Source organism: Coenobita brevimanus, chromosome 13, assembly GCF_032717465.1.
Source record: "Coenobita brevimanus isolate Jiangsu-jjx chromosome 13, ASM3271746v2, whole genome shotgun sequence".
NCBI classification, from domain to species: domain Eukaryota; kingdom Metazoa; phylum Arthropoda; class Malacostraca; order Decapoda; family Coenobitidae; genus Coenobita; species Coenobita brevimanus.
The window spans coordinates 24670386-24686354 of NC_136966.1; the positions used below are offsets into that span (position 1 = coordinate 24670386).

Here is a 15969-nt window from a genome sequence, read left to right on the forward strand (position 1 = left end):
TTCATCGATCAAAATTCCTCATTAGCTAATTTGTTTTCGTTTTTTCACTCCTATGAACTGTTTGATTTCTCCTTTGAGTTGTGTTCGTGATTATTTGGAGAGACATCGTATTCGAAATGACTATGAGGGCACACACACACACACACACACACACACACACACACACACACACACACACACACACACACACACACACACACACAATAGAAAGAAAAAGAAAACTAGACATTGGACACATTTCCTTTTTACCAAACTTTCTCCTCTGATTTTTTTTTTCTAATGACGATTTCTGTGCGCTCCCACCATTTCCCTCCCGCTCTAACTTCCTAGTGTCAGTCATAAGATTTTTTTTTCTAAGGCTGTGCTAGACTTTTTCCTTTATTGTCCAAATACTGATAGTGTGTATGGTCATGATGAGTCCTTTTTTCTCAAGATCTGTGCTTTTGTGCTAACACCCTGCCTGTGCAAACTCTTTTGTCTTTGCTTTTCACCTTGTACCTTTCCTTCTTGCTGGAAGCTTTTTCGCATGCATTCTGTTCCAACGAATGATGACTTTTCCCAGCCATCTGTCTACTGCCCAATTGCTTTAATATCTTGTATTTCAAAAATTTTGAAGCATCTTTCCTCTCATAACCTTTCTGACTGACAGTATAGGTTCCACCACTGACGCTCCACTATCGATCTTAGTAGGTCATCCTTTCATGCGGGACGCCGTTAGAACTTTTGCAACTGACAACTCAAAACCATTCGACCAAGTCTGGAACAAATAATTAAGTTCCAAATAGCTCTGTTATGATTTTTTATCATTTTGTCTATACTTTCTTCTCTAGATTTCTTTATGGTTGATGTCTAACTGCCACCGTAGACAGCCACTGTTCTGAGGCTATCAGTCGTGGAGATCTTCAGATTTCTGTGTGTCATTAACTGTCCTCCTCCTATTCGTCAATGGTCTGAGCTGTACATCTTACCGTACCCAGTCATACGCTGATTATTCAACCCTTCACATTTCCACTTGCTTCGTACAGTCACAGTAGTTTCTTAAGCAGTAACATGATGAGGCAATGGCACACCAGGTTTCTGACTTGGCTATTATTTCTGATTGTTGTAAAAGAAGCCATGTTATTTTTAATGCATAAAAAATCAATTCTTACACATTTTACCCGGGCAGTATCTTACACAAGAATTTCCCTAAAAACTCGATCACATACAGTATATTACTTCCCCTGCCAATATCCTTAAGCTTTCTCTCTCTCGGAATCAGTCATGGAAAGGTGACACTATTTCCCTTGCAAAAACCGTCTCCAAGGGATCGGGTGAGTCAAGCGAATTCCTTGGTATTACTACTCCCATGCCCTAGAGAGAGTGCAATGCATTCTTACAGGAGGTTGGTAATGTGCATGTAACCAGAAATTTGCTTGGGTGTGTGGATTAGACTAGTGTGGTGAAACGGGTACCATTGGACTGAGGTTAATGATAAGATTAAGAATAGTAAGTCTGGAAGGCAAAGAAGAACATTGCTGGACCTATGGTAACTGAATGGGAGAGAATGTCGTATTGGGGATGAGAAGACAAAAGTACTAAGAAAAGATAGAGGTTAATGGGTGAAGGACCGGTATGGTTATAGATTAAAATGCACGACTGAAACTTTTTCTTTCTTTCTCTCTTCTTGCTTTTTATGTACTTTACATTTTGTTTGATTTTTTGAGTTAACGGAATGGTTTCTGTCCCACAGCATTGTGAAGCATATTTTCGTGTTGATAGCAGGACCTGCTAGATAGAGAAAAGAGCTTAAAGGCTTTGGATGATGAGGAAATAAATTTATGTTCCATTCCATAGATCACTTTATTGATAGAAAGTTCTGCAACAGTAGTGTTTCATGATCCAGTTTATGGAACCCTTCCACTCTTTGTATTTGTGGGAAGTAGGTTTAGGACGACAACGGCGATGATGACGATGATGATGATGATATCCAACATCAATTTGGATGCTAATGTTCGTAATTATGACTGAAAATAATTTGGGTACTATTTTTTAAAAGGCACGTAAAACTCCAAAATAATCACGTGTGTTTTGAAGAAGACGAGGTAATGGAAGATTTATACCCATATACAACTGTGTTTACAATTAGGATTCAACAGTTTCTGCTAGACTTCAGTTCAGTGCTCGTCAGGAATTATTTTATCGTCACAAAAACACAATTTTGATTTATGGATATAGTATAACTATTTTATCCACCACAGATACTGCTAACAGCTCTACATCGATAACTGACCACTCACATATTCCACTGTCTCGAAAGTTTGCCAGAATCAAAGAATCACAGGAAAACTATGCAGCTTCTCTCTATGCCGGGAGATTCTGCAAATCTACAGGCTCACAGCAAGCTCAAATCATAACATAGGAAGCCCTAAAGGTATGATCGTTAGAATACCACAGTTAGTCCTAAAACTATTTTCTTTTACGGGACGTCCCGAGTCGGTAGACTCGAAGAAGGATGCTCCTTGTCACACTACTCGTGCACAGTGTGGATTGGGAAGAAAGACCTTGATAAACTAATCAGTGTTATACGAGAGTGCTGAAATTTTATTCCAATAATTTGGAATCTGTGGGTGTGTAAAGAGAAAAACGTAATGGGACTGAACATAGGAAACCTGGCTGTATTACTGTGTGTTTGCACCCTTCCTAGCACCTTTCCCTTGACTGTGCGGTTTACATTTTATTGGCTGTTATACTGCATGACATTTTAACCATTTATGCACACAGTAGCCTAGGAAAGTTACAGACATGAGAAGGCATCCTAGTACTGTACTTACGGTAGCGCAGGAAGATGTGATTAGACAATTGGGGAAATTAGCATCTTCTCCAAGGAAATGTTGAACCATTCACGACGGACATTTGTGCATTGAAGGTTTCTGTTATGTTTAACAAGTTTATATAAAGATAAGACAAAACGAGGAAGACAGCTGACTCCTTAACTATAAAGTAGCAGCAGAGTCCTCTCTCCTCTGATTTGTGTCTCCAGTAAAATCAAGGAGCTGTCCTGTTGATCTCACCCACGTCAATTTGGGATGATGTGTTAGTGCCATGGGTGAATGGCATATTGGAGAGTATATTTCAGATTAAATACACTCCCGTAAAAAATATCACAGTTACACCTCCCTTAAATGGAACCAAGAACATAACGTTAGGTACTGTACAGTATATGCAGCCGAGCTATAGATGGCCCAGTATATGCAGCCGAGCTATAGATGGCCCAGTATATGCAGCCAAGCTATTGATGGCCCAGTATATGCAGCCAAGCTATTGATGGTCCAGTATATGCAGCCAAGCTATTGATGGCCCAGTATATGCAGCCAAGCTATTGATGGTCCAGTATATGCAGCCAAGCTATAGATGGTCCAGTATATGCAGCCAAGCTATTGATGGTCCAGTATATGCAGCCAAGCTATTGATGGCCCAGTATATGCAGCCAAGCTATTGATGGTCCAGTATATGCAGCCAAGCTATTGATGGCCCAGTATATGCAGCCAAGCTATTGATGGCCCAGTATATGCAGCCAAGCTATTGATGGTCCAGTATATGCAGCCAAGCTATTGATGGCCCAGTATATGCAGCCAAGCTATTGATGGTCCAGTATATGCAGCCAAGCTATAGATGGCCCAGTTAGTCAGACGATGGACTCACTCTCGATTCACAGAGATGTAACAAATAATTTAGTATATTATTACTACAATATCACATGGAGCGTGTGCAATTATACGAATAGACTGACAGACAAGTGAAAAAGTAAAGGAGATAGTTCAGCCATGAGAAGAGGATGGAGATGAGGGACTGACTGCAAGAGCGTATGTGAGTGAGATGGCGGGGAGGAGGAGGAATGGGAGACGAAAGAGGAGATGGAGAGGGAGAGGAGGAGTGGGAGACCAAGGATGAGATGGAGGAATGGAGTGGAGAGATTATACGAGAGAGAGGGGTGTGTAAGTTAGAGGGACAGCCCAGTGGCAATGGGCAGGGCGACGTGGAGGCGATATGTTTTTATCCACCCCTTAAGTGACTGAGCCGTCTGACAGTTCGTAGGCAGACGGATGACTGTGATCAAGAGATATACCAAAGTGCAGCGCATGCGACCGATTATTCCACAAAGTTTTTTTTTTTTTTGTGTGTGTGTGTGTGTGTGTACGTGAAACATGGCCAAAGTTGCAGGGAGTTTTATATATATATATATATATATATATATATATATATATATATATATATATATATATATATATATATATATCATTCATTGCCAGACGCCACGCATCCCAAACAGGGTGGCCAAGGGCTCAGAGTTAATTGTTTTACAGGGAGGGGCACTAATCCTTCACCAACCCCACTTGACACGTAGGGAGAACGTTATGCCAACAGCATCTGGTGTTCCCAGGCGGTCACCCATCCAAGTACTAACCAGACCCAACGTGACCCCTCCAATTACAGACCAATAGCTGTCACATCTTCTCTTGGTAAGGTATTTGAAACTTTAATTAATAAGCACATTGTTAAACATCTTGAATCCAACAACTTAATTAGTGATAGACAATACGGTTTTCGCCACGAAACATCCACCATTGACATACTTAATCTCTTAACTCATACCATCCATCAATCAATTGATCTTTTTGGAGAAACTCATGCAGTAGCTCTTGATATCTCTAAAGCTTTCGACAGAGTATGGCACCGTTCCCTGCTGTCCAAACTCCCTTGCTATGGACTAACGTCTTTTGTTCCTTTGATTTCTTCTTAACTTAGTGACAGGAAAATAAGAGTAAAAGTAGATGATGTATATATATATATATATATATATATATATATATATATATATATATATATATATATATATATATACTTTCAATGACATGGACTGCAGTAGTCTGACCTCGTAACCACACATTCCCCTGACCCTCCGAGGCCTCTAAACAGATAATGTAAGATTTGTTGTTGCTTTAACTCACATTGCATTCTTTTTCCAGGTTTGTGGGTGTCGGTCGGACTATGCTAGCTTCCCTGCTTCTTGAAGAGTTGATCAAGATGCAAATACAAGTGCAAACAATGATAATATATGCAAATCATCATGAACATAAGCGAACGAGTATGCATATGGGATTTCAACCAAATCATTGAATAAAATGAACTTAGTTGTCACTAACAAAATTGGCTTACAACAAGAGAGTATTGATGTAAGTGATTAACTGCTTAACAGAAACTAACAATATAAGTAAGTGTAGTTTCTAGTAAGATAACAGCACAATAGAAGATAACAGTGATGAATAACAAAAGTGATTTAGAACAGCACGTTATGGTCTCTCTCCACTAAATCAGGATGGAAGCTGTGACAAGAAGTACTAAATATCCTGAACAATACAAGGGCAACCACTAAAAATAACAACGGGGAGGGATCAGAAAACAATAATGTTTGTGGGGATTAATATTCAAGTTTCCATTCCTCACTCAAGGCAGAATGCAATCCCCTATCATAACCTGGAATGACAGACCACAGCTGTCCTGACTATGAGAGTGGTAAATGGGTGACAGTATTAACACCTTCACTCATATGACGCCTGGCTATGTAAAACCTCCAGGTCTTAGCCGTAACAGAATTCCAGTTTTGCCCCAACAAATAAGGAACTGAGTATCTCAGGATATAATACAGACAAGGGGAAGTACTGAATACGGATGTGATTTTACGCAAATGAAGGCACACACACTGAAAGTAGCAAAAACGAATCCAACGAAATAAAGAAAATGGAAATGCTGAAACCCGCGTGAAGATACTGTAGCACTTGGTGAAATAATAATAATAAGCAACAAAACTACAGTACACTGTGCTAAGTAGTGATAAAGAGAGAACACTGTGAAATAAAGACAGTTTTATTCTGTGCTACCATTACCTCGAGCAGGTATCACTTACAGGACCGCAAGATCAGCCGGTCACATAATGCTCTGTAATCCTCTCAATCCCCCCCCCCCCCGACCTGTAACAACTGACTGATCCGTGAGTGTGTTTTGGATAAAATAACCTTTGATTGTTACAACATTGTCCTGAACTGGCTTGAGTCCAGTCCGAATACACAAACGTGTCAGTATTGGTGCTTTCCAGTTCTCTGACCGTGAGTGATTATTTTCCGCTTAATAATACCTACAGTATACGGTGTATGGTTAGTAAAAAAAAATCACATTCGACAGTCGCTGAAAAAGAAATACTACTCGCAAACACAGAATAGCGAAAGAAAAACAACGGAGTTTATTTGTATTACACCAGGGCTTGCTTAAGTATGCAAACATATCTATGATAATATTGTAGGTCTATGAGAATAGTTGTTGTGTTTCTTTGTTTAAGCTTCTTCTTTCCTCATAAAATGAAAGTACAACAATAAAGAAGACTAAACTCAAACCGAAGAGAATAGTTCATCCCATGTCTTGTCATTTCCCAAAGAGAAAGTGTTCCAGCTGGAATAAAAATAGGGCATTTATATGTCTGTTGGTGTGAATCAGTACTTTTAGATAGCATAATAAGGAGCACGACCTCGTACTATGCGATGAGGAATTCTAACCTTAACGCTGAGGATACCTGGAGACAAAACGTTATTTCTAGAAAAAAGACAATATACAGACCCCAGACTCAATGCTGAGAAATTATGAACATTAAAAGGTGATACGTGACACCAGTGCAAGATAATGACGTTGTTACTTAGTAGAAACTTGAGGACAACGGTTGAAAGAACGAAATCTTTACAGAAAAAGCACAACCATTGATAGTGGAGCAATATTAGACAATAAGGAACAGTGTCACTATACTCAGTAAAACAGAAACATCTGAAGGCGCATTAGATTTTCAGAAATTTTGTATCTTACATTTTTAATGCTCTTATATCAGACTGAAAAAAAAAAAAAAAGCCCAAATCTTGCCCTGTTGGATGAACGTATTTTGAACTGTATGAGGGATCGTGTCTCAGACTGTGGGAAGGATTGCATCTCGGACTGTGGAAAGAGTCGTGTCTCACCCTTGACGCAGGGTAGTATGTCGTATTGTGAAAACCGTCTTGTCTAACACTCCCTTCTCGGAGCAAGAGTGAGGCGTGATGCTGTAGGCCTGCGCGTCCAATATGGCGTCTTGGTGCCACACTCTCAGCTTTGTGTCCCTGCTTCTGACATGGCTGACCAGGGGGGGTTTGTCCTCAGGTGAGTGTCAGCATTGTCTTGGTTTTTCATTTCAGTATCTTTATTGCTTTCAACCTCATTACTGTGAGATTTGGGCAAACCTCATCCCAACATTAGATTTAAAAAAAATAAATAATATGGTTGACGATGAATGATGACAATATACCTTTTATCTCTGTTATGTTTATTTATAATCTTTGTTATCTAAGTCAAGCATGTTTTGAGTGAATGTTTTCGCCGGTGGGTCTGAGCCGAGAATTGCAAAGGTTTGAATGATGAGTGAATGTTGGTGATTTTCCATTTGCGGTCAATAAATTTACAAAAGATCTCCAAGTTTTGTGTTTTCCAGCTCTGTGTTAGGTGCATACTAACTTTGTTTACAGAGCTGGAAATAGGATTGAAATGATGATGATGATGATGATGATGATGATTATAATTGATACTACTGGTAACAAGAGGAGGCCTCATCGAGAGCAACACCCGCGTCCACCGAATGATTCAAATGCCAATTATTTCAATGTGTCCTGTGACTGGGACCTTCAACTGATTACTCTCAAATTACTTCATTTTTGCCTAGTCTTTATACTTTCCACCGAGTCTGGTCCAGTTTAGATTAAAATTACTCGCCATTCCTTATGACCTTGATCTTTGACTGCTTGTTCTCAAAATCGAATCTCTCTGTCCTTCTGCCATTCTACACGGTTCAGTCTGTATCATATAAATATTAAGTTAACCTTGCTATGTTGCTTTGACTTTTGACCTTTTACCTTCTAAACAGTAGACCAACCCCTTGGGTGGTTGTCACCCCATCTATCATGTTCGATTGTAATCAGATCAGAACGGTTATAGTTATTTTATTCACACGTTGGCCTTGGCCTGGGACCATGACCTTAACTGATTGTTCTCTAATTGAATCCTTTCGTTTCTGAAGCTCATTACACCTTGTTTAACTCTTTCTCCTGCAAAAGAACCATAGCTTTGTGATCGATAATTTCACAAGAGGGACTGGTGTTGTTTCCGTATTTTCCTAACTCAAACATTTCTGAGTGAAGAGAGTATATCCCTTGCTTCACTAAGTTCGAGCCTCATGTTGCACGAGTACATAAGCAAGCACACAAATACATAGGTATACGAAAATATTTTTCAAAAAATCATCCCTAGTTTCAATTGCCAAGAGGCAGAAAGCTGATATGTTTTTTAGACTTAATGTACAAACTATGTCAAAATTCCATTGCACGTATGATGTTCCAAAGTAAGAAAGTGTAATCCCAGCCCAGTTACTTGCTGCTGATTTTTTTCACCAAATTCTCATTAACGACTGACATTGTTTGGGGACAGTATCGAGGAATCAATGATCACAGCTGTGTTTAGTTAAGTTATTTAGACTTTTTTCAGCTTTTTAGGCAATATTAAATAATTTGTCTTAACCAAGAGAAGTTCTGACGGTGAAAGGATTGTACGGTACATCCAAATATCCATTTCTTTGGTTTGGAGGCTCTTAAGTATTATTTCACATATCACAAAAATATTTTATTTATCCTGTAGTAGGGGAAACCTAGCAGTGTTCTTTGGTAATATAGTCCAGTTAAACGATGTGATTTAGCTGACAGCGAGTATTGGGAACCTTACAATTTTCAATAATGGTACCGTTAACCCTCTCGTGATTGGAACAACTTTCGTATTGTACTCCAACTATCACTAGACTATTTTACTCAACTGAATGAAATCATGGGTGCCTAAGCGTGTCCAAATTTATCTCGTTTTTGATGCCAGAGACACACGTCAGTAAAAAAAAAAAAGTTCTTTATCTATCAGAAGACAATTTTGTTTACTGGTCAGTCATAGAGTTAAAACTGGCTTCCACAGAGTTAAAACAAGTCTGACTGATAAGCATTTGATTGCCTCGGACACACCTGGATATTTCATTAAGGCAAACAACGTGCTATTTTGGTAAGTTAGGAGCAATTAGAGTGGTTAATACGTTAGCCTTCTAACAGTTTCGATTGCCCCCCACCCCCCATTCTCTCTCTCTCTCTCTCTCTGTCTTACACACACACACACACACACACACACACACACACACACACACACACACATTGGGAATGAAGCTTAAGAGCGTCCACACAGATGAAAGAACTAAGCGAGATGCTGAGTTGAAGCAATTCCTTTCCCTGAACACTTCTTTCATTTTATAGATTTCGGTCATATGAAGAAAATCACCAGGTTTTAGCATGCATGGAAAAATTTAATGCGGGAAAACAGGAACAAAAGGTTTACATGAGGCCCACTTTCAGTTAGAGACCTTTGTGATTTAGACTGGAAAAAAAAAAAAAAAACAGGTGTTTCAGTAAAGAGGTAATTTTGTTCATATTAAGAGTAGTGTAAAGCTCCTAGAACTCATGCTTATATGAATAATTCGTCTGATCTTAGCTGGAATACTACCCCGGAATTTCCCAAAGATGAAAGAGTTACTGGTACTTACAATAATACATTAGGGATCTTATGAGCCAGGACTACATATGTGTACTAGAGTTGTCTGGACTGATAGGCTCCCATACTCAATCTCACCTGAGCAAAATTGTCTAGTGCCTGGTGGAATACATTGCCAGGGATTTTCCGAGCATGAGAGGTTTAATGGTACCGATATCAAGACTCCCAGGCTCTTGTGACCCACTGGCGGCACCTGCAATAGGGTACTAGAGTTGTGAGGGTTAAGAGGAGTATTCAAGAAGGCAGAATAGGTTTAATAATAGGTTATATTGTTGTCTTCTTTTTCTCATAATCCCATGACAAGTCTCATTATATAAGGAGTCATTTAATACTTATTCCTGATGCAGATAGAATACCATTAGCTGAAGGAGGTTGTCTGGTGCTAGAGTGGATGGAATACTCATTGTGTTCATGGCGACTATCAAGCAATATTGGAAATAAATAAACCAAGATAATTCTCACTTCATTTTCATACTCAAAAGTCTATTTCAGTGATCCAAGCTGCTATAGTCCTTCTACCCTAACATGGAGCAAATTTTTGTCCATTTAGGCTATGGCTTTCTTCACGTAGCTCAGTGCACAATAAATCTATGCTGTAGCTTCACTTCATTTCCATAACACCTCATCGTGACTGGTACCATTTTTCACCGTTAATCTACTGGTACAACTCCGCATTCAAGATGGAGGTACAGTAATTTTAGGATAAGTTATAGAAATAAGGATATAGTCGCAGTAAAGGTTAGGTAAACTACGTACGGGGTCGAATTTCTTAGAGGTTGCCAGTTGTTTATCGGTCATTCAGTTTCACCAATGGCGTGGACCTGTCGCTTACCCTAAACCCTTACAACACGAGGACAACTTTTTAACTTTCATTCTAGATAACGCTGGATATTCATATTAAACGTATAAGCGATATCTTTTTCTGGAAGGGTGAAGGAAAGGCATTCCAACCTCTTTCGTTCGACAAGCTCTCCTTAACTGAAATAAAAATCGTTCACAGCAAGCACCAGTAAAAATGAATAACACCTTCCCTTATCCGGAATAAAAAATTTTCACAACTAGCACCATAAAAATTAATAACACCTTCCCTTATCTGGAATAAAAATTGTTCTCACTAGCACCAGTAAAATTTAATAACGCTTTCCCTTATCTAGAATAAAAATTGTTCTTACCTTGCACCAGTAGAAAATAAAATACGCCATCACAGTAAAAATCTAAAATGTCTTCGGTACGATAAGCTAGAGTCCTTACATGTTTGTATATTCAAAGAAAGACACCGCCTGCATCGATCAGCTATATTTTTTTTTATAACTGCAGCCATAAAAGTGACTTCAGCCGAAATAATTAGTAATAACGAACGTAATAACCATAATTAACTCAGCCATTCCTGCTCACTTCAATTTCCCCTCCCTCAACCCCCACATCCGCTCCCCTCGCCCCACCACAGCCCGCCCTTCCCGAAACCACTACTACCAGGCCCCTTTCCCTTCACTTCCAAATATTCCCCAACCCACTTCCCATATCCATACTCCCTCCATCCCCCTCCACCCACCCATCTTTCCTTCCCCAGCTCGTCCCTCTCCACCCACTTCTCTATCTCCACTCCAGCCCATTTCTCTCTATCCACCTGTCTTTCCCCTTCCCACTTCACCTCACATCCCAACCATCCATCCCCCAGGAACCCATTAGATAACGACGTGAGAAGCAAGTAGTTATTTATATGCTGCTGGAAACACAGTGCTTGACGCATTGTAATTTTCTTTGAAGATTACGCGCTTCTCTATGTCCTCTTTATTTTGTTCTTGCAATAGGCGTTTCATTCAACTTAGGAGAGGTTTATCGAACAGGAAGAGTTAAGACAGCCTTAATTATGTCCGTCGCTAATACACATTGGAACTCTCTGGAGGTAAAAAGAATAGAGGAAATGAATGTCATCATGTTGAAAGAGTTAAGAGCCGGAATATCACTGACCTAGAGGATTTACAAGCACATGTTCCTCAGCGATTTACGTTGCATATTACACCTTTATACCCTTTTCTGTGTTACTGTTCAGACGTAATTATCTCATTATTTACTCTCATATTCCTTTGACTCAGTATTAACTAAATATAATCGTGTGACGTTAGCCGGATTAGTACACTAAAGTTGTCCCGGCCATGATATTGTCAATGGTTCCAGTATTAACACTATAAGACGACTATGACTACTCTCACATTAATAATATTGTCTGGCGTTAGCTGGAATAAAACACTAAAATGGTCATGGCCAAGAAAGGACTAATAGAACCAATATTAACACTATCAGGCTGCTGAATCTGCAGTTACTATATCAAATTGCCTGTAGTTCACTAGAAAAGAGGAGAAGAATTGTGTCGACCAAAAGAAGGTTTCTGTTGTCAGTGACTTTCACACCACTACGCTCACTTTTATTGTGATAGAATCTCCTGGCGTTGACTGACATGGAGTACCATTGCTGGCCTAACCATGAGGAGGCTTTACCCAGCCTGTCGGCACGCATAATAATTCCACGTGTTGATTGAATTGCACCGCCAGTAATCCTCTTACGAAAATGTTCGCAATATTAAAGCTGTGAATAGCGACGAGGCTGCCTAGATTACTGAACGGTAGGTGTGTATGTTTACCAGCAAAGAATACACACACGAGCGCGCGCACTCCCCTTCTCCCTATCTGCCTATCAGTCAGTCTATCTTAAATCATATCGTTTTCCTGCTGCACCATTTATGAAACTATATATATGCATAAAAAATACCCCGTTATCTTTCTACAGAAATTACGTGCAGTGATAGTTGGTACTGGTAATTCTAGATCCGATCTGCGAGCAACATTCAACGTCCAGTCGGGAACAAAGTTCGCCTATTTTTCACCTCCTCTGCTTCTCAGTTTTCTTCTCTGACTAATATTGCAAAACTGATACAGACTTGGTATGTTTCTCTGCCCACAGATGATTCTATCTGACGATGCGCAAGGAAGAAAAGTGGCTGACATGCCGTAAGTGTAAGGTCAGCACGGTAGAATAGTAGATGAACTTTTTTCCCTGACTGCAATTCGTAATTCGTCAACTGCACCCCAGCTGAGGCCACCGCTGCTCAACAGTACAGCGTTTCTCTCCCGATCTGCCTGTGCTTTATGAAACTCATTCGTGATATTTTAAATCAGTTGATATAGTATTTCTTCAAATGCAAGTACTCTGACTGCTTTAACTTGATCTGTAATTAACACCTATTCATCTTAAATTATTTTTTGAAACAAGAAATTAACATTGATTTATGGTAATACGTATTAAGAAATGCTATGCAACTACGGAAAGGATGTTTAGCCACAGTATTGCCTTAAGTATTGCACCAAAGCACGGAAAATTAGTTGTATAAGGAAGAAGCTATCCATCAATTTAAGGAAGATGAAACATTTATAGCAAGAATAATACTTTAAGAATGACATACATTGCTCTCCCAATATGAACATGCATCGGACGTACTTGGTGTGAAGGATTAATCTCTCCAATCTGATTAAAATTCTTTTTTTTTTTGTATTCTTGTTCCTCTGACGTTTTACTCAGCTTGAGGGAGGTTTTTTAAATAAGAGAGGTTGACCAGAGCAACGGCCGAGTCCGACAGGTCAATCAGCTCGGTGACTGAAATCAGCGTCTGTGCATAACGTCATACTCTTCGCAGTCACGAGTCCACAAGCGCACTTACTTGTTTAGCTCTTTAATAATGCGACCCTACTCTCACTACACAACTTACACCGGTATGGTTCGTTCAGTTTATTTATTATGCCTCCGCCCCACATATGGTATAGGAGCCATTAAGTGTTTCGCCCGTCTGTCTTTGCGTGCATGGGTGCGTTCGTGTGTGCGTGGGGCCGAGCGTTAGCAACACTATTCTGGGCACGATATCTTCTGAACCCATGGACAGATTTCCACCAAACTTTTCTCAGTGATACAGTATGAAGAGCTGATGAAGTGATTGGGTCAACTAGGTCAAGGGGTCAAAGATCGAGTTATAATTGGGCCGACTAATTTATCCTTGGGGCATGATATCTCCTGAACCACTCAACGGATTTCGAAAATAAAGACTTTTGTCAGCGCTAGCTTATGGAGAGACGATAAATTCATTAGGTCAACGAGATCAAGGATTCATAGGTCAAGGTCATATGGGGTCGACTTAATTCACCCTTGTGGACGCGATATCTCCTGAACCCCTCGACGGATTTCTACCAGACTTTTGCCAGTGATACAGTATGAAATGACGATAAGCTGATTACATTAATAAGATCTAAAGGGTCAAATGTCAAGGTCATATGAGCGTGGGCGTGATATCTCCTCAACCCCTCGACGGCTTTCGACCGAACTTTTATCAGAAATGCAGTATGAAAGGACGATGAACTGGTTAGGTCGGCATGATCAAGGGGTCAAAGGTCACCGTCATATATCGATATAGTTTATCTTTAGTCTCATTTCAACCCACAATAAACCCAGCCGTGGAGGTTGTATGGCGAGTCTGTGTGCTAGGCTTGGCGGAGGCATGCTGGCCGACGCTTTGCGTCGACAGATGGGGACCTGAGTTCTCGGCGTTTCGTGTATTTTACCTATTTATTGTGTGTGTGTGTGTGTGTGTGTGTGTGTGTGTGTGTGTGTGTTCTATAACTGTTACCATCAAACATATTACCACAACTGCTTATTCTATTGCCTAATGTTCACTTCTTCATTCTTTTGCACTCATTTAGATCTCCCTTCAGGGCAACAATTGCAACAGGCTAATATTAAATCAACTATCAAGTCTATTAACAAAGTCAGTAATAAGATTTGATAAGGCATGACTATTAATATTAGCATTCTTTACTTGCAGTAACCTGTTGTGAGGGTGACAGATCAAACAAGGCTTTTCTTTTGTCATAGCTACAAATAATGCTTTAGTCACATATATTTTTCTAGCGTCATAGACACATTACTCTATCCACACACACACACACACACACACACACACACACACACACACACACACACACACACACACACACACACACACACACACACACACACACACACACACACACCTGTGGTTTCTGTGGTCGAAGTTCGGGACATCAGTCCCCGGCCACATTGATGTGCCGCCGTTGCGTTTCGGTTGCTTGTTGTCGGATGCTGTTGCCCTCCGCCACATATGATAGTGGGGGAGACATGGCTGGCCCGGTAGTGTTGCTAAGAATTTATCCAAAGCCTTTTTGAATGATGTCATTGTGTGTTTCGTGTCTCTGATGGTTTAAGGAAGGCAGTTGTAGAGCCTTGGTCCGTTCACGATAACTGATCCTTCTATCTGTGTCTGTATTCGTCGCCACATCCTTTTTATTGGCGGTATTTTGTATAAAGTTCCCCTTCTTGAGTTGTAATGCGTTATGATAAGATCTTCTTCGTTGTAATTTAGGTTAGGGACATTGATGATTTTCCAAATACTGTATATATGATGATGTATCTTTCTCTCCGTCTTTCTAGGGAGTACAGATGCTTCAACCTCTGCCAATAGTCCATTGCATTAGTGCCATGTATTTTAGATGTGAGTGTTCTGAGCAACGCTTCAATTTTTCTGATCTGCCCGATGGTAAAAAGGGTTCCACAACTACTGCAATATTCGATGATGGGTAAAACCATTGTTCTATACAGCTTCAGCGTCGAATCTGGTTCCCGGGTCTTGAATGTACGGAGAATCCAACCTATCCCTTGTCTGGCCTTGGAGACCATTTCGTCTATTTGTAATTCTATGCTGGCATCGTTACTCATAATGATTCCTAAATCTTTTGTATTCATGTGACAGCTAATGGTCTCGTTTTCTGGGGTTCTGTACTCGTAGTTGATCACGTCAGCTTTCGGGTGTCGGTACCGAAGCATCTCAGATTTGCTGGTGTTAAATTCCATGGTGTTTTTCTTCGCCCATTTAAACATCGACTTAAGATCTTGCATTTTGCTACAGTGTTGTTCATTCGATATTTTGGCTAATAGTCTAGAGTCATCCGCGAATGAACTTGCTCTGCAGTATTTCATATCCTGGTCTGTATCAATGACATAAATGAGGAAAAGAACGGGGCCTATAGCAGAGCCCTGTACCACTCCACTGAGCACTTCAGTACGAGTACTGTCAGACTGAACTCCTTCCACGATTACTGACTGGCTTCTATCAGCGAAGAAATTATTAAACCATTCCAATATTTTTCCTTGGATCCCCATTCGGTTGAGTTTGCTTACTAATGTTTGCCGATTCACCTTATC

The 15969-nt window shown here is 40.1% G+C and overlaps 1 protein-coding gene across 1 annotated transcript in view; it reads left to right on the top strand.

The window, feature by feature from the left end:
- Positions 1-7142: 7142 nt before the first annotated feature.
- Positions 7143-15969, top strand: part of LOC145415116 (carbonic anhydrase-related protein 10-like) — a 201410-nt gene continuing 192583 nt past the window's right edge. The window contains exon 1 of the mRNA XM_080284537.1: positions 7143-7218. Coding sequence (XP_080140663.1) covers positions 7143-7218 — 76 coding nt within the window. The remainder of the gene's footprint in view (positions 7219-15969) is intronic.